Source organism: Phodopus roborovskii, unplaced genomic scaffold (assembly GCF_943737965.1).
Source record: "Phodopus roborovskii unplaced genomic scaffold, PHOROB, whole genome shotgun sequence".
Lineage (NCBI taxonomy): Eukaryota > Metazoa > Chordata > Mammalia > Rodentia > Cricetidae > Phodopus > Phodopus roborovskii.
The window spans coordinates 5,444,779-5,471,926 of record NW_026125543.1 but is presented as its reverse complement, the minus strand read 5'-3'; the positions used below and the strand labels follow the sequence as shown (position 1 = coordinate 5,471,926).

The following is a 27,148-nucleotide window of genomic DNA, read 5'->3' as shown; positions in this document are numbered from 1 at the left end:
TTATAGATTTTCCTCTAACCAACTTATATACTTGTCTCTCATTCTGAATCCTAGATGTAAAAACACTGGAGCTCTGGTAAATGATAGGGCTCCATGGATTCCTTCCTCTATGTGGTCATGAGTAATTTGAACCCCAGCATTTCTAAGCCGTGTGACATAAATGAGACCATCATCTCTTACGACGTCATGTTCACAAGTGAGGATGTAAGTTAATGGCAAACTCTGTAACTGGGAGTCACTGACTATCAAAGGGGACAGTCTGGTATCCATAAGTGCTGGATAGGAAGCATTCAGTTTTCCAAGAATGGGCTCAGTGTAAACATGGTTCTTTTTATACTTCTCAGGAAGGAAGTCACTCCAGTTAACAAACTGGAACAGGTGTTTTGATTCTCGTGGCATATGTTCATTTCTCAGTATGGCCTGGGACAGAACTTTGTCTTCAGTCACATATAGGGATACAAACTTAAATGCCATCCCCCTGGACAGAATTGGACCATGTTCATACTCTCGGTGAGATGGCAGAAATGTATCAAGCAATTGTAGGCCAGGGTATATCAAAGCTTGTGCCTTAATCCTGTCTTTAAATTCTGGATCATTCTGTAGCTAGAAATATAATGGATATGAATGAATCAATGGCTTTAAAACAATTTGAAATTTCATTTTAATAGCATAAGTAAATTTATTAATCTGAAACACTAATTTCAGATAACGTTTATAAATTTATTAAGAGACAAGAGAGTGTCTTATCCCAGTGAAATCTGTGCAGAAACAATGTACACTCTGTTGCTCACACATTAATTCACATATGACAACAAAACAGGAAGATGAACAGTCACATCCTAGTAATGATGATGGGATGACTATGTTTATGACATTGGATTTTGCAGTTTTTTTTGTTTTAGAAATTTAGCTTTTGTTGTTTATAAGAAATTCATGTTGTACATCTTACTTTCCTTCTATCTCAGTCTCCCAAGTGATCTAATAATAAGCATGTATTACCATGTCTAATTTTCCTAAAAATGTTTTGACTTAAGTAATATAATGAACAAAATCTGCAAATAAAAAGAGATACAACTAGCAAAACTCGCATATAAAGTAATGTCAAATGGAACTTGATATGTTAAAGAAAATACTTAATGTTTATCTAAGTAATGTGACGTGTTAGACGTGATAGAAGGCAAAGAAAATAATTTATCTAAACCAGAAGAGAAGAAAGAAAAGATATGGGATATTGTGCATGTAACCTTTTTCTTATCAGAAATAAATGGAGCCCGTAGTGTGTAGCACATGCTTTTCTTCTTGCCCACTCTTCAGCAATGAGACTAGCCTTCACCTGTGGGCTTGAGTACTTAAACAGCACCATCCTCTACAGCAGCTGTGTACCAGCAACTGCATCTACTGCCTGCTTTGGGTATTCCAAGGTATGCAAAGTGTTCTCAAGCCCATAAACTCATGAAAGCAAAGGACATACACAAAACGAAAGAAATCACTGAAATTTTCATATCATCTCAAGATTAACCATCTTACAACTTCAAATTGCAGTGCAATAGAAAGGAGTTCGTGTAACTTCATAAAGAAATGAAGAAGTAAAAGCTTTCCCTAAGAGAATCTTTCCATGGTTCTTATTCTTTTTTGGGATAGGATTTTTTTCTGAATAAAAGAGCCCTCTGAAGATTAGATTGAAAGCCAGTCATAAGCATAGTGTCAAAACTGAGGCAGGGTCAAGTGTTAACTCCTTCATATGTAATAGGATTGCTGCCTCCAAGTGAGCTAGCAGTCTTGTACCTGAAGAATAGCAAGGTTAAACCTTAGCTTAACCTTTTAATTTTATATTTAAATATAGAAGAAAATGAGAAATTAGCTAGTATATGGCTCAGTCAGTAAAGTATATGTAAGAAAGCTGGGCATAGCAGAAAGTCTGTTACCCAGCATTGTGTGGGTAAGGTTTACACAAAGGGACCTCAAAAATAACTGGACAGCCAATCTGACTGAGCCATTGTTCTTCAGGTTTTATGAGAGACTGAATTTCAAAAATAAGGTTAAAAAAGAGAGAGGGAGACACTAAGTATCAACCTTTGACTTATACATTCACGATTACACTCATGAACATGTACATGCTCGTGCACACACATGTATACTCACACAAACATGTGCACTCCCACACAGAGACATTATATGAAAATTGTGACATTTAAAGGAGAGAAAACAGAACAGCAGTTTTGGTAGTAGTTGAAAACTACACAATCTTTAAATCAAAAGAAGCTGTAATAAATGTCATAACACACGGCCTTAAAGGGAAGAACCTTGGGTGACAGTGTCTGGGCTTCACATTTTGCCACTCCTGTGCAGTCCTAAGTGGCTCATTCCTGTTTTTTTGTTTAGTTTTGTTTTCTTTTTCTGATGTTTTTTGTTTGTTTTTCCCTAAAGACACTGTAATTGTAAAGGCGATGAGACCTGCTCCATTCCTACCCATGGTCCCAAAGGTGAAATGCTTCTCAGGAGTTAAGGAGGGGATAAAAGGTTTCTATAATAAACCTCAAACACAATCTGAGAGTCATGCTCTTTGTTTCCTGTGCTCTTTATTGTTCTGTTTCTACTCTAATAATCCTATCCTGCTTTTAACTTACCCCTGCTACTACTTCTAGCTTCTTCTTCTAGTCTAAAAACTTTTCTCCTTCAGGAGCCTTGAAGTGATAAAGAAATTTCTCATATTGATCAAAAGCACATTCCTAGAACAAGTGATAAGAAGCTCATCCATTTACTATGACAACACAAGGGTTCAAGGCCATAGGAGCAAAACTGCCACCGGACAGGGAGGGCACAGTGGCCAATTACAACTTTATGACATAGATCTATTGTTAGTAGACTGGCAAGTGAAGAACAGGCATGCTTTAAGGTAAATATGAGGTTAATTTGCAACAGTACTTTCCTATCTTCTGGCAGAGTGAATCCAGGACACTTTTGTCTTCTATCTCAACAACTTTAGATGTAAGTTTTGTCCTTGAGCATCTGTGTTTGTCTCAGTTGAGGTCTCTTTGCTTTGAATACACACACTGACCAACTATCTGCCAAGGAAGATAAATGCAGAGGGGCAGACTTCTAAGTTTATACAAAGACCTGTTTGAGAGAGTAAGGGTATTGACTGTGGTTACTTTCTTGCTAGAATTATGAATGCCAGAGGGGAGTCATTCAATACACCAATGCATTGGGGAAATGTTCCCAGTAATTGGTTAATACACTGCTGGAGTTTTTGGCATGAATCACACCACAGAAAGGGAACACTATGGCTTCACAAGGAATTTAGAGTAAGGACAGTGACTGTTCATAAAGCAAATATTCCCACCACCCTGTGTGTGGGCCTCCTCCATTGGAAATGACCCCAGTGGGTTAGCTCAATGATTTGTCAGCTGTGTTCTCACTGCATAATTATGCAGTCTGTGGCATGTAATAAAGCTAATAAAACTTCATGGTGGCAATATTTGTTTTTACTACTAAGAAATCACTTTTTAAAATGTCATTGTAAAATCTTTTCAAAAAAAAAAAAACCTTAAAAAGTGATGGGAGATGTCATTCTGTATATGTTTCTCATACTGGTTAATGAATAAAGCACTGTTGGCCAATAGGAAAGGAAGATAGGAGGGACTAGGAAACAAGAAGGAAAGAGGAAGTAGGTAGGAGGGGTCAACATGGAGAGACCGGGGAGACCAGATGCCTGCCCCATTCCCCAGTAAGGAGACCACGTGGAAATACATAGAAATGGGTTAATAATTAAGACAGAGCTAGCCAATAAGAAACAAATAACTGGCCAACAGAATTGTATCAAATACAGAGTCTCAGTGTGTTAATTGTTGCAGGTGCGGCGGTGGGACAAGACCAGGAGGCAGGCGGAAAAACCATACTCCTTACAAATAAGTACTTGTTAATGCCCATGTTTTCATCATAAACTCCAAAAGAGTAGATCTCAGTACACTAAATCAGTTTCAGAATATCCTATGCCAAGTCCCCTAGAGAGACATTGGTGACAAGTTAAGGGTTCCTTGGCACAGAAGAGGACAATTGGACAATTATGGAAGAATTGGAAGCATCTAAATGTACGTAGGACACTGAAGACCTGAGGAGCAGCAATGGAAACCTTGACTTTGAAAAACTCAGAAGAATAACAGGGTCTGACCTGGGCCAAAGCATCTGAACCCCAGAACACAGAAAAAAAAAAAAGACTTGGTAGCCACATCTCTGCTTTTCACAGTGTTTCCACATCTGGCAGCCTCTTATGACATTGCACCAGGGCTGTGGGAGGGGCATCACCCTTGCCACAGAATCAAAAGATGGCCTAATACTCTCTAAAAAGTATAAGACCTTCTTCCAACTACCCTAATGTCAGAATCTTGGAAGGAAAAACAGTATAGTTGTAAGGCTAACTCCCATCTCAATGTTAGGACTTTGTAAAGAGGGCTGTAACAAATACTGTGTCTTAAACTGCTTGACTTACTTTTATAGACTTCTCTTGCATACATTCTAACAGAATTTCAGTAGCCACTCCAATAAATGCAAAGGCATTTTGGGTAGCAGGAAAGAAAGGTTACATAAGGCTCCCACTGTGGCTGGTGAAATATGTGGCACAAAATGGAGCAGGTGGGCATAAGGGTTGTGGGAGCACAGTGGACCCTAGCATTCCAACACAACAGAGATAAATCACTACGGTAGCTCGATGTAGTGGTTTCTTTTCTCAGCCATCCAGCACATGCTCCTGATCCCCTAATCATCTTTGCTGATGTGCCCATTTTATAATCTTATTTTTTCTAAACACTGTATTACATTTATTATTAATTTATTATATGTGTCCAGCACCTTTATCTGATGAGCCTATTTTCTAGTCCTCAATGATTTCACTTTGTTAAAAATATTTTATTCTACTAGCTCTAAGCCTTTCTTCATGCCTTTTGTTAATCAAGCACGTAGAGCTTTTTCCTATCTTAGCTCAAGTCACAGGCTAAACTGACTTTTGTCAATCAGCTGAGGATTAAAATGTCAAAAGTTAATGAATTTTTTACCAACCACAACCACAGGATTAGTATTCTGGCAACAACTGTCCCATGTATTTTAGTATGTTTCACCATAATCATATACACTTGTGTTTATAAATTTAATACCTAATTAAGGGAATCACTTCCTAAATGAAAGAGCAATTTCCTTTAATCCCAGTGGACCAATGATCATTATTCATTGTATATTAAACACTGTTTGTGTGTGTGTGTTTGTGTGTGTGTGTGTGTGTGTGTGTGTGTGTGTGTGGGGTGTGTTTCGAGACAGGCTGTCCTGGAACTCATTCTGTATGACAAGCTGACCTGGAACTCAGAGATCTGCCTGCCTCTGCCTTTTAAGTGCTAGGATTCAAGGTGTGTGTGTGTGTGTGTGTGTGTGTGTGTGTGTGTGTGTGTGTGTATGTATGCTATTATAGTATTTATGCATACACACATATATACATGCTATATACACACACATATACATGCTACAAATACACAATATAGATATGCTATTATATTATGCATTCATACACACACATATATGCTATTATACTATTTATGCATACACACATATACACCTTAAAACTTCTATATTCTGTTAAATACAAAGGAGGGGGTATATCTTTATTGATTACCCTAGTTTTGTTTATGGGTTTTTTTTTTTTTTTTTTACTCCTGACAATTTCTGAACCATCACAGCATGTAACTATCCTTTTATCTTTATTTAACTAATTCATTCATCATCCTTTTATCTTTCTAAATGACTTAGCAGAGCCTCATGAACTTCGGGATTTATATGAAAATCATCACAGTGCTGCTCCCTAGTGAAGTGACACATTTTAAATCTCTAAGTCATTATATTAGCTTTCAGATTCACAGTTTAGAATAGTGTCATTCTTTTCTGATGGTATATTTGAGAATACTGTGTGAGGAAAGAGCAGCCAAGGTCTTCATGCAAGTCCTGTATCCAGAGGGAACTCAGGCTTGGTTATAAGCTCACCTGTTGTAGTCTTGGTAATTTCTTTGTTATATGGGGTTGTGCAATGGAAGTCTGACAGCACAGTGGATCATGCAAATGAGGAGAGGACCTGGCATATGTGTTTCGATCATTTGTGTTGCCAGGTAAAACTCACAATAACTTTTGTGAGTTAAATGTTTTCTTTTCTTTTCTTTCTTTCTTTCTTTCTTTTTTTTTTTTTTTTGAGAAAGATGAAAGAAAACTTGAAAATGAGAAATATATTATTTGTAGAGAATGTAGAAAGTGTCTTAAAGGCCAAGTACAGACAAAGGTCAGTATCTATGCCAACATATAGTAATTATGAAAGGGAAAGTAAAATATTCTGTAAAATAAATTAACAACAACAGACAAGTAGACACCCTAGAGAACAAATTATATGTACTTTTTACTTGTGCAGTAAAGTATTATTTTATTGCTAATGAAAGGAATGCACCTTTATTTGTGTAAAACTAAGATCATTGTCAATATGATTATGATATAAACCAAACCCACATTAAGATTTCTAGTGTCTATGAAGAGGGTTAAACAATGTCCCTCCATTCTTAAACTTAGTTGAGTTTTCAACTCATGAAAATATCCTGTGCTTATATGTTAAGACTAAATATGAAAGATATGGGATTCCCAAGAAACTCTTTGTACTTTATAAATGAAATTATTTTGTAAGTTATATTTTTTAATCACAAAACATATAGTTTTATATTCTAGTACATCTATCTTTTGCTCTTCTGTTTGAAAACCATGATCTGCTTTAGGACATGTGTGAGTGTGTGTGTGTGTGTGTGTGTGTGTGTGTGTGTGTGTGTGTGTAAGGACAGAATATTAAATGATTCAAGAAAAAATTTGAGGTTATAGGATATGGCATTAATTGGGATTTTTTTATAATGTTGAATAATTAAAAGGATAGTTTTCTTAAAAATAGTCTTGAAGAAGGAAATACATAGTTTGAATAGTTAGAATAAATTTCAAACAAAAAGGAACACCTGGAAATAGTCAGTAAAATTTAATAAATACAAATTTTAAGACTATATCTATTTTATAAGAGGAGGCTAATCTGTATAATGGAAAAGATACATTTTTGTTCTACAAAAACATTTGGAGGAATATGAGTCATACTTTGGGCTGAAATTACTTTTACAATATTACCTGTTATATAATGATTATTTAGCTATGCTCTGTAAGAATTTTAATACTAGGTGTCTTGCTTTTATTACAGTAGGAATTCTAATAAATGGAGATATGTAATCTTTCACAAGCTACCATTTACCACATTGCTGTGGTTACTCATTAATATCAACTTGCCTGAATTTAGAATCATGTAAGACATTGAAGCACATCTCTGGGAGTATCTCTAGAGTATTGAAGAGGGACTTAACTAAGGGAAAAGGATTCCCCCAAAATGGAGACATCTCCATATGTCTTGAGCTTCAGGAGAATAAAAGAGAAATAATCAGAAATGGAGCTGAGTACCAGCAAACACCTCTTTCTGAATGCTAGACTTGGGAATAAGAGCCAACAGCCTTCCCAACAGTCACAGTGATAGACAACTGTCACTAGCATACCTTTTCCCTGCCAGTATTCACTGAATATTTCAAACCAGGATCCATTATAACCCTCTTTCCCCTTTAATTGCTTCTTGTTAAACGTTTAGTTTCAGAGGAGGAAAAAGTAACTAATTTATTCATCAATTCTAATGATACAAAAATATTGAGAAGCTTTTTAATAGCTTCTTATGTAAATTCAATAAGTTGTGAACAAAAAAATATCCTTATAAAAAAATAACTAGAGTTAGAGTAGTTCCAAGAGATTGGTGACCTTTTTCCCAATACTGTCAGGTGAGCCTGGATCATTGTGACAGTTTTCTTTCTTTTTTCTTTTTCTTTTTGCTTTACCACATAACTATTTATTTCATTAGTGCTAATAATGTCAGCAATATTTGAAACACACCCAATGCAATGGAGTGAGATTAGAGACAGCATAGTTCTTAAGTTGCAGGGCCTGTAGGCTCACAAGTTCAAGAGTTACACAAAGTACAGATCAGTTAGGGAATCTTATCAAAAGCCCATTTTGAAATAGTAAATTTAAAAGGGAAGGTTACATAATCCTGTGGTAGATAATCTACCTGGCAAGCACAAAGCCCTGTGTTCAATATCCAGAAACTGTCCCCCACTCCCTAAAATAGGATTGTAAAACCTTTCCTTATCATCAAAATGAATAATTGTTCTTGTTTATTTCAAATTTCCCAGATTGTGATTTAAAATTAATGCAAATACACTTTAAACACTGTTTTTTGTGTGTGTTAGGATTAAAACAAATATGACACAAGCACAACATACCAGTTGAGTCACTGTTGCTACCAAAGTACCCCCAGAACTGTCTCCCATAATGCAAATTCGAGATGGATCCACTCTGTATTCTACAAGGACTTTATCCTGGAGAAAGAACTTGATCCCAAAAACACAATCTTCAAGGGCTGCTGGGAAATGATACTGAGGAGCAAGTCTGTAGCTGTAGAGGTAAATCAAGTAAAAAACACAACAAAACCCTTGTTAAAACTATGCAACTAATTATCTCACACTCATCAACATACAGACCGATGTATTGGCCTCACTTTAAGTCATAAATCTTAACAATTAACCCCAAGCTCACTGGTAAATTCTGTCTTAAATGTGAGGAGTGGATTCCAGCTAGGGTTCCAGGTATTGGTTCTAAGGAGGAACTTCACAGGTGTGTTCACCTTGTGAAGCCTGTGAGCTTCAGTGGCCCTCAGTGTGCTTGGTGACTCAAAAGCAATTCAGAATCACTGTTAGGATTATCCAGGTGTTTTAAATGAATGCAATATAATAGTAAATATAACTATATTTGAAGAATGTAAAATATGAATATTTTAAGTATAAAAATGGATTTTACTAAACCTTTTAAATTGATTCATAAGGTTGAAAAAAGGCTAAGTTCTGTTGCATTTTCTTGTCTTCTGTGGTATGTATCTGTGCTCTATCATAGGAATATAACTCAACTTGACTATCTCATTTTTTAACTCTATCACTTTCAAAACCATTAGAATTGGTGAGTTATTTTCATGATTATATTGAGTAATATTCATCACACAATCCTCATGTTTTTATTTTAATCTGGCATGGAATATTTGAAATTAGCATGATCTGAGCACAATAGTACAAACCATTAATATTCTTCAAGGTAAAGAACAGCCAACAACGTAAAATGTATAGAATTCTTAAACAATTTTCACTATTTAAAAGCCTTCACTAAGATTACATTGTGTTAAACTTAGTTAAAATAAAATCATCCACCTTGATCAAATATGCTTGATCACAGGGATACAGGGATGATTCAATAGATGAAAATCCATTAGTGTAATCTACCACATAAACAAACTAAAATAGTAAAACCACATGATCACCTCACCAGATGATGAAAAAGCCTCTGACAAAATCCAGCACCCCTTCATGATAAAGGTCTTAGAGAGATAAAGGATAACAGGAACATACCTAAACATAAAAAAGCAATATGGAGCAAGCCAACAGCCAACATCAAATTAAATGGAGAGAAACTCAACATGATTCCTCTAAAATCAGAAACAAGACAAGTCTGTTCGCTCTCTCCATATCTCTTCAACACTGTACTCAAATTTCTAGCTACATCGATAAGACAACAAAAGGAGATAAAGGGATAAAAATTGGAAAGGAAGAAGTCAAACTGTCATTATTTGCAGATGATATAATAATTTATATAAGTGACCTAAAAATCTCTAGCAGGAAGTTCCTCCTGTTGATAAATACTTACAGCAAAGTGGCAGGATACAAGATTAAATCAAAAAAAAAAAAAAAAAAAAATCAGTAGCCCTACTATATACAGATGATAAAGGGGCAGAGAAGCATCACCCTTTACAATAGCCATAAACAAAATATATTGGGGTAATGATAACCAAACAAGTGAAAGACCTATATACTGATAACTTTGAGTCTTTAAAAAAAGACATTAAAGAACATACCCGAAAGTTGAAAGGTCTCCCTTGGATAGGTAGAATCAACAATAAAAATGGCAATCTTTCCAAAAGCAATTTGCAGATTCAATGCAATCTCCATCAAAATCCCAGCACAATTCTTCACAGACTTGAAAGAACAGTACTCAACTTTATATAGAAAAACAAAAGACCCAGGATAGCCAAAATTACCCTGTATAATAAAGAAACTTCTGGAGGCATCACTATCCCTGACTTCACGCTCTATTATAGAGGTATAGTTTGAAAAGAGCTTTGTATTTGTGCAAAAATAGATAGGTAGACCAATGGAATTGAATTGAAAACCCTGACATTAACCCACACACTTAGGAACACTTGATTTTTGATGAACAAGTTAAAATTATACAATGGAAAAATAAAGCACCTTTAACAAATGGTGCTGGAATAACTGCATGCTAGCTTGTAGAAGACTGCAGATAGATCCACATGAATCGCTATGCACACAACTCAAATCCAAATGGATCAAATACCTCAAAATAAATCCAGCCACACTGAACTTCTTAGAAGAGAATGTGGGAAGTACCCTTGAACAAATTGTTATAGGAGACTGCTTCCTGAACATAACAGAAATGGCACTGACACTGAGATCAACAGTTCATAAATGGGACCTCCTAAAATTGAAAAGCTTCTGTAAGGCAAAGGACATAGTCAACAAGACAAAACAGCAGCTCACAGAATAGGAAAAGATATTCACCAACCCCATATTAGATAGATGACTGATTTCCAAAATATAAAAGGAACTCAAGAAGCTAGTCACAAAAACACCAAACAATCCAATTAAAAAGTGAGATACAAAACTAAATAGAGAATTCTCAATAGAGGAATCTAAATTGGCTGGAAGACACTAAGTGCTCAACATACTTAGCCACCAGCAAAATGCAACTCCAAACAACTCTGAGATACCATCTTGCTCCTATCGGAGGGCTAAAAGTCAAAAACACCAAAGACAGTCTATACTAGCCAGATACAGAGAAAGAGGATGACTCCTCAATCTGGTGGGAGTGCAAACTTGTAAAACCACTTTGGAAATCAGAATGGCAGTTTTTCTGGAAAATGGAATTCAGTCTACCTCAAGATTCAGCAGTTCCACTCTTGTGCATATACCCAAAGGATACACATTCATACAACAAGGACTATGTTCATAGTCAAATTGTTTGTAATAGCCAGAATCAGGATGCCCCTAAAATCAAAGAATAAATAGAGAAAATGTGGTACATTTACACAATGGAGTATTATGCAGCAGAAAAAAAGGAACCTTGAAATTTTTAGGCAAATGGGTGGGAGTAAGGTAACCCATACACAGAAAAAAAAGCATAGTTTGTACTCACTCACAGATGGATATTAGACATAGAGCAAAAGACTACCAACCTATAATCCACAACTTCAGAGAAACTAGGAAACAAGGATGACCCTAAGAGAGAAATATATGATCCCCTGGGGTAGCAGAAAGGGATGGGATGAGAACCCCTGAACAAATTGGGAGCATGAGAGGAGAAGGGAGGGAGGGAGAAAAAAGAAAAGTGGAGAAGAGGAGTGGAGAGGAGGACATAAGGGATCAGGAAGATTGAATCTGGGAAGGAATAGAAGGAGATGCCTTAATAAAGGGAGCCAGTATAAGTTTAAAGAGAAATCTGGCATTAGGGAAATGTTCAGAGATCCACAAAGATGACCCTGACTAGGCAGTAGTGGAGAGGCTGACTTTTATCTCCTTATAATGAATTTGATGACTACCTTAAATTCCACCCTAGAGCCGTCAACCAGTAGTTGATGGAAGCAGAATCAGAGAGACACAGCTAAACAGTGAGCTTACTCCTGGAATCCACTTGTTGAGCAGGAGTAGGGGATGAGCAAAGAAGTCAAGACCTTGCTGGAGAAACCTACAGAAACATCTGACCTAACCTAGTGAGAGAAAATGGACACCAGTCCAATGGGGAACCACCATGGGACAGAGACAAGCCTTCTGAATGTGTGTGCCAGTTAATTAGGAGGCCTGGGCAGTCTTGGGACCTTTAAATTGGATCCAGTATTTAAGCCTAGTGCACCAATGGACTTTGGGATCCCTGTTCTCATGGAGGGATACTATTTCAGCCTATATACACAGAGGAGGGTCTAGGCCCTCCCCCAAATGTTGTGACAGACTTTGATGATCCCCTATGGAAGGCCTCACTATCCTTGGGGAGCGGAGGGTGGGTTATGGAGGTCAGTGGGGTCATGGGAGAGTGGAAGGGGGGGTTAATATGTGAAATAAGATTGTTTCTAAATAAAAAAAAAATATATATATATATATATATATATATATATAAATAGCAGCAGTGAAGGCATTGCATATTTAGTGTCACAATTTAGATATTTCTTAAAACTTAAGCCATTTGTTTAGTTCTATATTGAAGTAATTAAGAGCAAGACAGAACTGATCTCTTTAGTATATTCTACTGCCCCCAATATACCCTTCATCATGAAATTCCTTAGAGTGATTTTGTCTGATGTCGACAGTTCTGTTCATTAATTTCTTCATTAAGTAAGTGGAAAGATGGGCAGCAATCTCATCATCTACCTGCTGAGATTCTCAGTAATTCAAACGACACACATGAGGTCCTAAAGTAATCAGCACTTACTGATATATTTGCTCTATTATTGTAAATGTTTGAAAAGTCATGTAATAAAATACTAAGAACAATCATTTGGATAATATCTTGGAACGTTCAAATTATTCAAAAATCTTCATTTAATAAAACTAGAAGCAAGAACAATTCTAACTCCACACAATGTTTATAAACAGCTCCCAAAAAACACAATGTCACAATCATATAATTAATAAACTTCCAAGGGATGGTACTTGCAGGTAAAATTGGGTGCTTGAGAATCCTGGAGTTCATAGTCCCAAAGACTTCATAGCTGCATTAACAAAGATACTTACTCCTCTGGCCTCACAATAGTTCTACAATAGCAGAAATCAAAGCAAAGACTTATGCCTTTGAGAATACATAAACAGTAAAATATTAAGAAATAAAAACAAGAATCCAAAGGATATGGGTATTTGATTGCTTTGGCCTACATTGTGAAGGCCAGGGCTGCAGAAAGTAGTCTCATTCTCTTACTCTATTCCCACAACAACAGCATCAAGCTTGTTTGCTGTCCATCTGTTCAGGTAGTCATAAGCTGATATCTCTGAAATGAAAAGAATGAATATATCTGAAATGAAAAGAATGAATATATAATGGTACCCTGTAAATAGAAAACAGTGGGCAGCCAGCAGTGCTTGTGAATGTGATAAAAATATGAATCATAATTGACTAATGGAAACTCAGTATTCTCCACTTTCATTGTAGATCAACATTCTGTCAGAGTCCAGGAAAACAGATTGTCTGCAACTCATTAACACCATATTCCATTAGACTAGTGGTAGATGTATTAGAAAATCTGAAATTAAGTTGGAGATATCAATGTAGACAGTATTATAATTTTCATAAATTCAGAGATTCACCATAGTTATTCTTTTTTATTTTTCTTTTTTTATGATAATATTTTAATTAAATTTGCAACAAGCTTACTTTACATGACAATCCCAGTTCTCTCTCCTTCCCCTCCTCCCCTGTCCCCCCCACCATTTTCAAGTAATTAAGAGGACTCATAGACTTCTCAGTCCTCCTAACTGACACCCATACTCAGAAGGCCTGGGTTGGTTCTATGCTGGTTTCCCAGCTATCAGACTGGAGTCCATGAGATCGCCCTTGTTCAGGTCAGGTGTTTCTGTGGGTTTCTCCGGCCTGATTCTATTTAGAAACTTTTCAATATCAACTTACTTAAGGAAAGGTGTACTATTTAGTGCAATTAAAACAATTGAGTTTTTCTTTTGTCAGAGCTTACATATTTACAGAAGGCCATGAATATTTAATAATCTCACAAGTAAATTTTAGGTTAGCTTTCTGTATAGAGTGACAATTTAAATTTTCATTAGAATTAGATAAGGGTGTACTCATACTTTTGTAATTCTTATAAAAGTTAACCACATATAAAATAGAGTTAAGTATAAAAGAGGTAGAAGAGGAAAATATTTTCCTAAAATTTTAATAGAAGGTAATGTCAAATTCTTCTTAATTAGCAATATATACTAATTCACCTATAAAGTAGAAATTTCCATCTGTTGTGTTAAACATAAAAACATAAGAATTGCCAGAAAATGAACAAAAGAAAAAGGAAATTTTATTTTAGCAATAGTGTAACTGAGAATTCACAGCTTGGGGAAACATGAATAGATAGCTAATCATGTTTGGTGCATAAAGCTAGAGAATACAGGCAAAAAGAGAACAAAATAACAAAATGTGTGTATCTACATTCTAATATTTGAAAAAAGACATCAAAATTTAATACTATTCATGAGATGTCTACTAATAATTCAAGTGGCCATATTTTCCCATTACGGAAGGTTTAGAAAGAAGGTAGCAAACAAAAACATGTGGTGAGTAACCAGAAATAAAAGAACAGGAAACAACATAAATGATAATCTACGTAATATGGATAGGAATAAGAAATGCTCAAAATTTAGTGTTCAGAACATGTCATAAACTGTAGGAGCCAAAAGAATGTTAAAGTAGAGCATGGCTCTCATTACTGGGGCATTTTTGCATTTATTGTGTGTTTGTGTTATGTATTTCCCCTTTTAATCTTTAAGAAAAAGAATATAATGCTATCTGTTAAAGAGTCCATGTGATACACTAATGACCATGTATGCAACCCAGTCCACAGCTGAATTTATTGAACCCAAATTCAACAACAAATTTAGAGAAGTAAAACAAGGCCCATATCTACAGGATGGACATGAGGGCTACAGTGGAAACATTAAAGAAATAAAGTAGAAGAAAATGTAGGCTCAATACCTAAAGAATATAATAATAAAACCTGGGGATTATTAATATTTATAAAGTCTAAACAATAACTTATTTCCACATGGCCTTAGTTTTTATTTTGTTAGTTATAGCTGCAAATGAATAGATAAAGTTAAGGAGAAAAAGGAAGTACAAAGAATATCCTTTCATTCAATGCAACAGTAAAAAATATTAGTGTAGCAAAGGGCAGTGGTCATTTTAGATTACACATGGAAACATGACTTAGAAAATAAAACATGATAGTATAATAACTGAAAGAGAAACCGGGGTCAACAGAGGTCAAGGTAGAAGACACAGTACATATTTAGGAGTCAACAAAATGGGTACAAATCTAGGTAGAAGAAACATAAATCTGAGCCAGGTGGTAGTGACACACGCCTTTAATCCCAGCACTCAGGAGGCAGAGGCAGGTGGATCTCTGTGAGTTTGAGGCCCAACCTGGTCTACAACCTCCAAAACCACAGAGAAATCCTATCTCAATAAACCAAAACCAAAACAAACAAACAAACAAACCCCCCCCCCACAGATCTGATGATGATTTGAAAGGAAATACCCCAAGGAAAGCAAAGAAACTCACCTTACTCACCTTGACCAAAAGATAAACATGTCTTTTCCCAGGATATATATGTAGAGAGTAGAAAAGAAGGGATCAATCAATAAGATTCGAGTAAAATAGCAATAAGTATGAGATGGGTATGGGGAGTAGTGTACTGGGAGATTTCAAACATATGGAATTATGTAATAGAAGGAGTGGATAAGGCCGGAAACAAGATGAAAATCTAGAAATGCCTTTGAAGTAAAACAGAGGGACTAACTGCTTTTGAGAGGTGGCATTTTCCAGCAAAAGTGAGAGCATGGATGGCCTGCTAAGTAGGAGCAGGAGCCTGAATGCCCTGATTTCTGCTGATAGGGCTGTTACTTCCTCCCCTTTCTAACTGTGGGACTTTGAAAACATTCCTTAATCTGTTTCTTCACCACTAAAACACTAATGATAATACCTGTTTGAAAAATGCTTACTCAGTTGGCTGCCCAGCTGAACAAATAGTATTTATGCTTATTTGGAAATGTTCCAGTTTATGAGAACAAAATAATGGATATAATAATTAAGATACAGGTTCTTTGGGGGAAAGAGTGTTGTCACTTGTTGCTTAAGTACATGGTACAATATTTCAACCTATTGTCATCAAAAGTCTAAAATGGTGTGTATGTGTGCTCATATGTGTGGGTGTGTCTGTATGTGCATGCATGTGTGCCTCTGTGGCTGTCTTAGCTACTAAACTAAATCTCCAGACAGGAACTGATTACTCAGCTTTATTTTATTTTATCATTTTAATAAAAGGTTATGATTTTGATTCTAGCCTCTATATTATTGATATAGCACAATCTACAACTTAAGCAATTATAACTGTAGTATGGCAGTATTATTTTATTTGAGACACAATAATTGAAAACCTTGTTCATATTAATGTTTATCTTGTGTATGTGATTAGGTGTTTTTAATCTAAATCTTATGCTTGTTAGTTGCATTTTCAAATCTAGAATATCAACATATTTATTTAAAAATATGTTTTCCTAATAAACCATCTTATTTCTACATGAATTTTTTACTTATCAAGGTATAAAGGAAGAAATATTTTTAATCCATGACCCATACATTCCAATGAATTTCTGTTATGATGCATATACCCAAATCAATATTGTACTGACAAATATGCTGTCAACTTATTGATACAAGGCACACAGCAATTATTTCAATATGGATATGTGAACAACACATACATTACAAGTACACTTACTGCAACTTCCCAAGACAAAGGCACCACCATGAATGAATATTATAGCTGGTCTCTGTCCTTCAGACATCCTTTTTGGCAAGTACAGACGAACAGGAATGTCACTAAAGTTTGTGTCAATCACTGTAATATTTTCATCGGAAATTGGTTTAGTAAGATAAACTGCCGTTGCAGTTAAAAATACTTCTTCATATTTCATAAGACCTATATTTTCAAATAATGTGGCCTATAAAAAACAAGAAAATTTTAAAGATTATACATTTTTATTTTAATAACATTAAATCACATAGATGCAATGATAAAAACAGACAGTGTTTTTGGTAGCATGAAAATCTCAATGTGGTTTTCTGCCTGAAAAGAAAGATTGAGTTCACCAATAGTTTATCAAGGATAAGGAATAGGTCAATAAAATTCCCTGTGTTCTTGAAAAACTATTGTTGGTTATAGGCTAATAAGAAGGAGGAGTCATTTTCTTGCATAGCTGTTAATGAGTTATCCTTGTTATAGCAAATAATCTCCTCGCAATGCTCAAGCAAGCTATTAAACTCATTGAATCGCCAGCAGAGTGAAGCTGTGTAAGTAAAATGGAAACTTTTTAGAAAATAATTTCAGTAAGCGCAGGAAAGAGTGTGAGAAGAGAATTCATGAGGTAAATGCATGAATATGTCAAACAAACAAACAATAAATAAATAAATGCTTCGAGAAATTAAGTTGCTCTTTACCTGGTAACTTTATCCCTATTTGCTAGAGTTTTAGGGCTGTACGTTGTGAATCATACTTTCACAGGAGGAAAGCAATCACCAATCTTTCCCAACAGTGAACTTTGAGAACTACAATAGTCACTGGATTGGCAAGACTTGCCCAATGTTGCAATAGCCCTTTGAACATTATGGGAGTAACCAACCATGTTCTTATTGGATTTAAGTTCCATTACACAACACAAAACTCATACCTGACACCATTGTTGGGTCATGAGTCTGTGAATAGCAGGTCATAGGCTATAGGGAAAAACCTACTACTGCTTCTTTATTAAATGTACATACTATTAAACTGAACACTAATGATTATACCCATATATTAATGCATCTATCAGTCCTCATCAGAGAAAGTTCTATTTGTAGCAAATGGTTATTAACAAAAAGAGGCAAAATGAACCAAGGTAAAGTTCATTACATTTATATGGAACATCTCTACAACCTTCTCTCCTGCCAAAGCTTAGAGATCATTGCAGGAAAGGGTATTGAAAGACTATCTAAGCCAGACATACAAAGAAATACTGTCTTTTAGACACAACATGGTGGTGTCACAAATGAACTCAGTAATTGTGGCAGCATGCACAAGGACTTGACAAGTCTAAGTCAGACCAATAACTACCATGGAGAGGGAAGATGGGCACAAGAAAAGCTACTCATAGCCTAAGATCTGTTGGTAATATATAGCACTGGGAGAGAAAAAGTCAGCTTTCTTTAAGGGTATTTCCCTGGAATGTCCACTATATGGACAAATGATGAAGCTGATACAGGAAGTAAAAGGGGGCAGGGAGGAGTAAAGAAGGAGGATATAAATCTAGGTAAAGAAGTTTAGGTGACACGACCAGAGAAGCTAGGAAGCAAGGAGGACTCTAAGAGACACCAGAGAAACTAGGATACAAGGTGTATTCTAAGAGATTCACATAAAGTCCTTCACAGAAGGGGGAAGGGACAAGTCCCTCTTTTGTACTTGTTAAACACAGGTTTAATTGATCTAACTGTATATGCAATCTTTTTTGCCCATGAGCTGCCAGTGATTCTCTTGTCTTTTCCTGCCCATCCACTGTAGGAGATACATGTGCTATCACAGCCAATACTCTTTGAGCTCTGAGCTCAAGTCCCATTCAAATGCTTGAGCAGCAAGTGTTTTGCCCTATACTGTCTCCATCATCTCTAGTTTAAGGTTGAAAAATTTTATCCAGTAACTATATTGATCATGGTTCATGTTCCCCTTTTCCACTATAAAACAGCATCTTCTCTTGTTCTTAAGATGACTTGAAGGAAAAAGAAGTCACTTTTTATTTATGCCATTGAAGTCAAGCTCTCTTTATTATTCCTGATAATTTATTTATGGCATGACTGACCAATTTCAATTAAACCAGTATATAATTTTTATGTGACTACAGTATTTCAGAGCATATACTGTTGTTTCTGCTAAGGTTATAAATCCATACAGATATTATGCCCATCTATATTAAAGATGAATATACTGACTCAAGAAATTCCTTTTTCTGGTCAATATTACACAGATTTAAACTGTAAGAACAATGTGGAATACCATTTGTTCTTGTCGATAGTACATATTGTCTTCTCTATGTAATTACCTAATAAATCATATATTGAAATAACAGAATAAAATAAAAATTCCAAGTTCTGGAAGAATGTAACAAGTAGATGATCAACATGGCAGTTGTATAGGAATAATGTTTGAGAAGTGACAGGTACTGTTGATGATATCAGAACTGTAGTTTTATTACATTCAACAGATTTCTTTTTATATTATGAAGTTTCAAATAAAATTATACATGCATATATAGAAATACATGCATATATACAAAAACATCTGTTAAGAATTTGTAAAGTAGCTATTCTTCTTAGTTCCCAAACTGTTCTTGTTGTTGTGTCTTAGAAATAACATTGTCTTTACATGATTAGTAGATATAAATCCCACAATCCATGGCAACAATGTCTTAGATCTCTTGAGAAAGTGATCATCTCACCACTAAAGTTTCAATAGGAAAATTTCTCAGAGGGATATATTGCGGTAAATAAGGATCAGGATAAACAAATAGGCCGAATAGATGTTTATTCAGGGAGAAATAACTTACAACCTAGACAGATGAACACCAGGAAATTCAACCCAATCCTCTCCTGTCCGAGTCACGCCAGAAAGAGAGAGCGCCTTCCTGGTCCCCTCCGACCTCCTTCCTCAGGTCACCTCCGCCCATCGCTCCACCCCCAATGGGCGTGGTCAGTGCTACAGAAGGACTACCTCACTACAGGGATAGCCATTTATTAGTTAAGATATCAATGGTAATCCCCAGTTATCTTTATTTTAACCTGCTTACATACTGTATCTTAGGTCTTAAATAAAAATAATGAGATCTGGAGATATACTACCACCCAAATTATGTGAGTAAATGAATTATTTTTATTACTTATTCAGAGCCATCTATGTTCTAGAATACATTTTGTTCTATTTTTTAAGTAATCTTTATTCTGGTAACAGGAAAACATAACAGCAAGCATCCTTTCACACACACACCCTAATTTTTTGTGTGCAAACATAGAATTAAATTTATGATGTTAGCAAGAGGATTCTAAAATGGATTAAGAGACAAAAAATATGGAAAAAAATGAAGAAAGTAATAAAACATATGTGAGCTGAAAATGCAATGGTGGTTACTTGGGTGACAAAGATAAGGGGCAGGGGATGAAGGAAACAGATAGGAGATTGATAAAAGAGAATTTGAAAAATATGCATGAAAATATCAAAAGGAAACATACTATATCCTATACTAATTTTAAAAAATACCAAGTTGCTGAGTTTAAAGTTTTCATGTAGCATTATTCCAATGACTCTATTAGATGATGTTGTACAGAGGGTCAACTACAAAAGCATATAAAGGTTCATGGTTATTAGGAGTTGCCAGTGAGATGTTTATTACAAGGGTACACATGAAAAGTTGCTTCAAGGAGTTCTTTCTATATCCTAGTTGTGATACTTCTACATAATCTATATGTTGGTATGTTAGTCAGTTTATAATCATCATGACAACACATGAGATAACCAACTTAAATGGATGATTTGTTCAGTTTCACATTCTCAGAGGTTTCAGATCATGGTGTCAGGAATATGTTGCTCCAGGTTTATTGAGGTACTCTAGTGAGATTCGTCAGACATGAATGCTGAGAGAAATGCAAATAATAGAGGTTCAGCTCAAGAAATTTCTGAGATACATGAGGACTCTATAAGGACAGGGGTCATTCATGACATTTTGTTCATGCTATGACAATTTGAATAAGGTTGACACTAAAAGTGATGAACTAATGTATTTGGCTTATGACACTTAAAAACAATTGAACATTCAGGATGGGTTTACTTGTTGCTTGTAGTTGAGTTTAGTGGCTGCACAGCTGAAAAAAATATGCTTTTTTCTTACTTTCTTTACTGTAGGGTAAAGGTGAGGTTTAAATGTGTCTACACAACCCAAGATAAATGATAACCAGATATTTACTAGGGAAGCCTTACCCAAATAATAGTAAATAACGGCTGCAGTCTTCCTGTTCCTGAAGATGCAGCCTCTGCCCTTCCGAGCTTTCGCCATAACCCAAGAGGGTGAGCCAGCCTCTCCTCTTCCATATAAGGGGTTATGTGTGCACCTGAAGTCATGCCTCTAGGATATAGCCACCACTGAAAGTTCATTGATAAATCAAGATGCCACTACAGTAGGTGACATCACTGATGAAAATTACTAAAAGCATTCAACTTCACAACTGGCTTATTGCTATGATAGGCCATACCATGTTTTTGTTTGGAGGCATATGGAACATTTTGGGACTCTGAACTAGAAAAGTGATTGAACGTTTAAGCTGGGCTTAATGAGCCATACTAGTAGGAGCACAGAAGACAAAGGTGGTGAGGGTGATTTCAACTATTGAGGCCTGGTACAAGAGGTTTCAGAGAAGAATTTTAGTATGTAGTCTGAAAATTGTTTCATGGTATTTTGGTTAAAACTATGGCTGATCTCTATTCTTTTATAAAAATAATCTATCTGAGAAAACTGAGCAGGAAAAAAAAATACAAATAACACCAGGAAGTGTAAGCAGATTAAAGAGAAAGCCTAGTGAATAGTAGAATAAAGGGAGTGGTAACCTCACAACAAGCTCTCACTCGGCTAAACATCCAATTTGTAAAAAGGATGAAGGAAAAGTGAAAAGGAATTGAAGAACATCTTAAGAGAAAAGCATGGTGCTGCAAATTTTTAATTCCAGCACTCTGAAGGCAAAGGCTGGTAGAGCTCTGTTTCAAGGGCAGCTTTGTCTACAGAATGAGTACAAGGACAGTACATCTTAGATATGAAGGAAACCATTGAAAATTCAAAGCTAGGGAAAGTGTGTTTGAACAAGTGGGGAGCACATTGAAGCTCCAGGAAGCAGCAAAACTTGGCAGCTGTGGCTGCCATGGTTCTAGCTTTAGAGTTGAGGATAGAAAAAAGGGGGTTGTGGATTCTCCCTCCAAGAATAAGGAAAAGCCACTGAGGCCAAGCATTTGTCAGGAGTGTCCCTAAATGGAGGAGCTGTTAAGTCCATGATAACCAAGCTAAAATCTATTCCACAGAGCACATAGGATAGGATAAGTAAGGAACTAAGGGAAATAGATATATTGCATTAGGAAAGGAAATAGAATAACTAATTATGGATAGATGTGGGAGTTGAGATGGGAGGATCATGTGGGAAGACACAGGTAAAATTAAGTGCCAATTGAGGGGTAGTGTGGAAATCTAATACAGTAGAAATTTCCAAAAATGTATATGAAGGTAATATAGGTGAAATTACAAAATAATGGAGGACACAGAGACCAAACTACCTATTTTCTCACAAAAGAAATTTTCATGTAACAGGGCTGAAATACATACAACTGAGTTATTCACTGAAGGGGTCCTCAAACAACTCAGGCTATTGTCAAGATTCTAGCTTGCTCTCTGTAAACTCACAGAAAGGGTCCATTGCTGAAGACCCAAAATGAAGGCCTTGCCACTAGGTAAAGTTTAATAACAAAGTGTGTTATTCCTTTGAATACTCAGCCTAAATGGAATGTCTCCATCAAATCACTTCCTTAAGAGCCCAGGAAGGAGCAGGAAGGGTGTAAGAGCCAGGGGGAAACCAGGATACCAAGAAAACAATCCCCTCTATCCCAACATGAGCAAAGCTCTTGAACTCACAGAGACTGCAGAAGCAGTAAGGGTCTTCATGGTTCTGAACCAGGTCTTCTATATACATATTATGGCTTCCAGCTTAGTTTTGTTTGTTTGCCATTGTTGTTGTTTTAATGGGATTTATTAGTGTAAAACAAATACACAGGTTTCTGATCTTTATGCATTCTCTTGATTTTTTTCCTACTACAAGTTTTACCTATACAACTTTGGTATTTTTGTTTCATCTTATATTATTTTGTTATTTTTTTTTTAATTAATGAAGGTCTTGCCACTAGGTAAAGGTTAATAACTATTTGCAAAGAGAACTATAATACATGCAATTCTTTATATAAATAAAAATATATCTAAAATTTTAATGAACACTTTTCATCTGGAATGTCAATGACCCCTTTAAAAGTCAAAGACTACATAACCCAAATCCCAGTACAAGACATGCAGAGCTTTCTTTTGAATTGTTGAACACAGTGGTCCAAGAAACTTCTAAATATAATCCTATTGCCATTATCTTTGTTACTCCTAAGAGGCAAAAAGTGAGATCATGTTGCTGAAGATACCATAAATATAAGAAATAGAGCCCAGAGAGCCAGGAGCTGGAACTGACCTGAAGTTACCTCACTGAAGACTAGCTTTCATTGTACCAGAGGGCACCATAAAGGTTTGAAGTAAGGGAAGCAAACAAGAGTCCTATCAACATATGATGTCTATGCACCACATCAACTACCAGCATGGCACAATGACACTAAGGGAGGTAGTAGCACACATACCTTGGTAGTAGCCACCAACTCTCAGTATCTTTAATTGGACTTAAGATTCACTCAAAAAGAGGGAAACCTTGAGTGGTACTGGAAACCTAGCTAACTCCTCAGTATTAGTGAAGTTACAAATCTTGGAAGGTAATGTACTGAGCCAATAAATTCGTACCAACAGTCTAAAAATATTTCTTAAACTAACTGATGAGTAAAGTCTTCACATCTTATCAAGGAAACTTCTCTTTGCCACATATGCAAAAAAACACAACCAAACAAAATGAAGAGGTGTGGAATTCATTCCCAGTGAGTGCATCTATAAAACACTCCCAAACCTGAGAAAGTTCAAGGAGCATTGGGGAAGGGGAAGTGGAAAGATTTTAAGAGACAGAAGGTCAAAGAGTTTACTTTGAGATTGTCTATGCTAGTTATGCCAGAATCTTCACCAATATAGTGTCTCTCCAGCATGTCTGCCCAACAAGAATAGCTCCAACTGTATGCATATATATACACACACAGAGAGACACAGACACACACACACACACACACACACACACACACACACACAAACTTAAATAAAAAAAAATATAGACAAGAGGCAGCAGGAGAGGTTGTCATCTGCATTAAAGACCACATGAATTGCTTATTCAATACCAAATTCTCAGCCCTGAAACATACATACAAGTATCATTATTCATATTCAACAGGTTATATTCAAGAATATGAATACACACATATATATATATATATTCATGCAGCAATAATCAATATGAATATAAAATATGAATATGAAAGAGGACATGGAGGGGTATATTGGAGGCGATGTAGGTAGGAAGATGAGAAGAAAGTGGGATTATATTGTAAACTCAAAAACAAAAAGTAAAACAACATTAAGTTTGTGTGCTTTTGCCTATCTTATACTACATATAATTTGAGTGGATTACAGGTGAGTACTAAATATTTACTTAATATTTTTACATTATTTTATCAATTCTGTTCAGTTTATTTCATAAAATATATTAAAATATTTTTATGGAAACTGAGCTATTATAATTCCATTTTGGCAATGACAAAATACATATTGTTTAAAATCCATTGGGATGCTCTCAATCACTAAGAAGTCCACTTAAAGAATCATATTTTGTTCCTATATGTGCATATATAAGAAAACTATACTTATATTTGCACGTGTCAATTTTGTTTTGAAACTTGAAAGACTAAAATTCAAATTTTGCAATTTCATGTTTTCAGAATATATTCTTATCCATGAAGAGGTAAGTGCCAGTTTTGAAGTCCAGATGCTTATGAGAGACTCTGAGTTTTGGCAGATTCTCTACTGAAAGACACTGGCTCATCCACCTCTACTTTTTTTTAAAAAATATAATTCATTTTTTTATTTTTATTTTACATATTGATCTCAGTTCCCTCTCCCTCCTTCCTTCTGTCCCTCTGTCCCTCCCTCTTCCCTCTTTCCTACCCTCCCATGTCCCCAGACCACCCTCCTCTTCCATCCTCCCCCCCCACTCCACATGTAGGGTGATGCCCTCCAGGAGGGGTCATCTAAATCTGTCAAGTAAACAAAGTGAAATACAGGTTAGTAAAGAAAGAAAATGGTTCCAGGATGACCAAGCAAATGTTAAATTCTGAGACTAAAATACAGTAGATATCCAGATGGGAAATCTGTCAGCCCTTCTGTAGTTCATTAGGATGTTCCTCATCTGCCACAGTTTTGTGTCCCTGGGATCCCTTGTTTTCTCCTGTCTTCTGCCTAAGCTTCCTAGTGTCTGTGCATCCATAGGCTTCCAGATAAAAACATGGCTTGGTTAAAGGTAACCTAGTGTATCCCCTGTGGTGTACAGAAATAGTCTTCTTGTGCTTAAGTTATATCACTGCCATTAAAAAAAAAAAATGCTGAATTCCAACAACTTAGAACTCAGGAAAGATAATACAGCAGCAAATCACAACAGGTGGCTTTTGAGTTGCTGTGGGTGTCTGAGACATGTCAGGGAGTGTGTCAACCTGCTCTGCTCATGTGTACACAGTGCACCCTTTCATCAGATTTTAAAGGAGATATCACAACAGGTTACTGCAAACCCAGACAGGAGAGTCAACTATGTTCCACAAACAGATGTAGTTAGGGATATCTGAGAAAATAGAATAAATGTCACTATCACTTCTCTTTTTAAAAATTCATTTAACAAGCTTGTTTTACATGTCAATCCCAATTCCCTCACCCTTCCCTCCTTCTCGGCCCCCACCTCACCACTGCTCCATCCCATCCTCTTTCTGCTCTCCAGGGAGGGTGAGGTTAATCTTCAATGTTGTCCTATCATATGGAGCAAGGCCTAAACCCTCGCCCATGTGTCTAGGCTGAGGGAGTATCCCTCTATGTGGATGGGCTCCCAAAGTCCATTCATACTCAAGGGATAAATACTGATCCACTACTAGAGGCCCCATAGACTGCCCAGTTCTCCTAACTAACACCCTCATGCAGGGGGCCTGGGTCAGTCCTGTGCAGGTTTCCCAACTATCAGACTGGGTTGCATGAGTGTTACCTTCCTTGTTCAGGTCAGCTGTTTCTGTGGGTTCATCTAATTGAAATATATTAATTGTATTAACTTACAATGACAGTATCAATATCATCATAGGAAAAACTTCTCAATTAGATAGTTTTGACAAATATACCTAAATCAAAATTTATTTGGAAGCCTCACAAAGTTTCTGTGAACAGAAAGTTTGGGAGCACATTAAAAGAGAAAATAACTAAAAGTATAGTGATTAAAATTCTCCATAATTGTAAACTCGATGGAGGTGATATGTGAGATTCCAAAGAACATACAAGTTTAGGTATTGCCAAAAGCATCAAAAAATATTCAAGCTTTCTAAAAATTTCCAAATATTGCTTTCAGACAATACTACTTCTTTTTACTCTGATGTTTATATTTCATAATATTCAGTATGTTAGCAATCACTATGTGTCCCTCTGTTTGTAGAAAATTGGTTAAGCATATTAGTGATTAAATAAATATCAAGATTATTGGTTTATACATAATAAATAACACTGATGTCTCTTTCAAACACTTTGAAATAAAAGAAGTCACAAATATACATGGTATCCCAACTCCCCAGTTTAAAAAAAAATATATATATATATATTACCACAAATGAAGTCATTTTTATAATAGCATCCATGAATCTCACTTTCCAGGGTTCTTCGATGTTCTCTGGAACAGGCGAATAAACACAATAAGCAAATAGAACACAAAAGAATCCAAAGCACAGAGATTTGTACCCCATGACAAATCTTTAATAAACTTGTATGTGGTAATAGTCAACAGCATCTCATATATATACTATGGAGCAGTAAGACAAAGGTAGAAGGTGAACTGGTTAAAGTAAAATATTGGTTTTAGCAACTGTGACTTGACATTCAGTTCTAAGATCAAGCCACAGTCAAAACCAGTTACACAACTACACAGCTTTAGGGAACAGAATTTACTACGAACAGTCTAATAAAATGTGTAGCAATGGCAAAAACATATGAGAGAAGTGGGCTCTTCTAAGTACATAACAACAGAAAAACAGAAGATTTAGGACCCTAATTAAAAAATGGTAAGTAAATTGACCAAGAGGTTCCTTTGTTCTGTTGCCTTGCTACAAAGAATAGTTACAAC

At 35.9% G+C, this 27,148-nt stretch overlaps 1 protein-coding gene across 1 annotated transcript; it reads right to left on the bottom strand.

Moving 5' to 3' along the window:
* On the bottom strand, positions 1–26,771 carry LOC127216365 (arylacetamide deacetylase-like 2). Its single transcript, XM_051177005.1, has 5 exons — positions 26,634–26,771; positions 16,764–16,986; positions 13,180–13,249; positions 8,376–8,547; positions 1–603 (listed from the first exon to the last, which is right to left on the bottom strand). Exons 1-5 carry the CDS (start codon positions 26,769–26,771, stop codon positions 1–3), a joined length of 1,206 nt encoding a protein of 401 aa, XP_051032962.1.
* Positions 26,772–27,148: the final 377 nt, after the last annotated feature.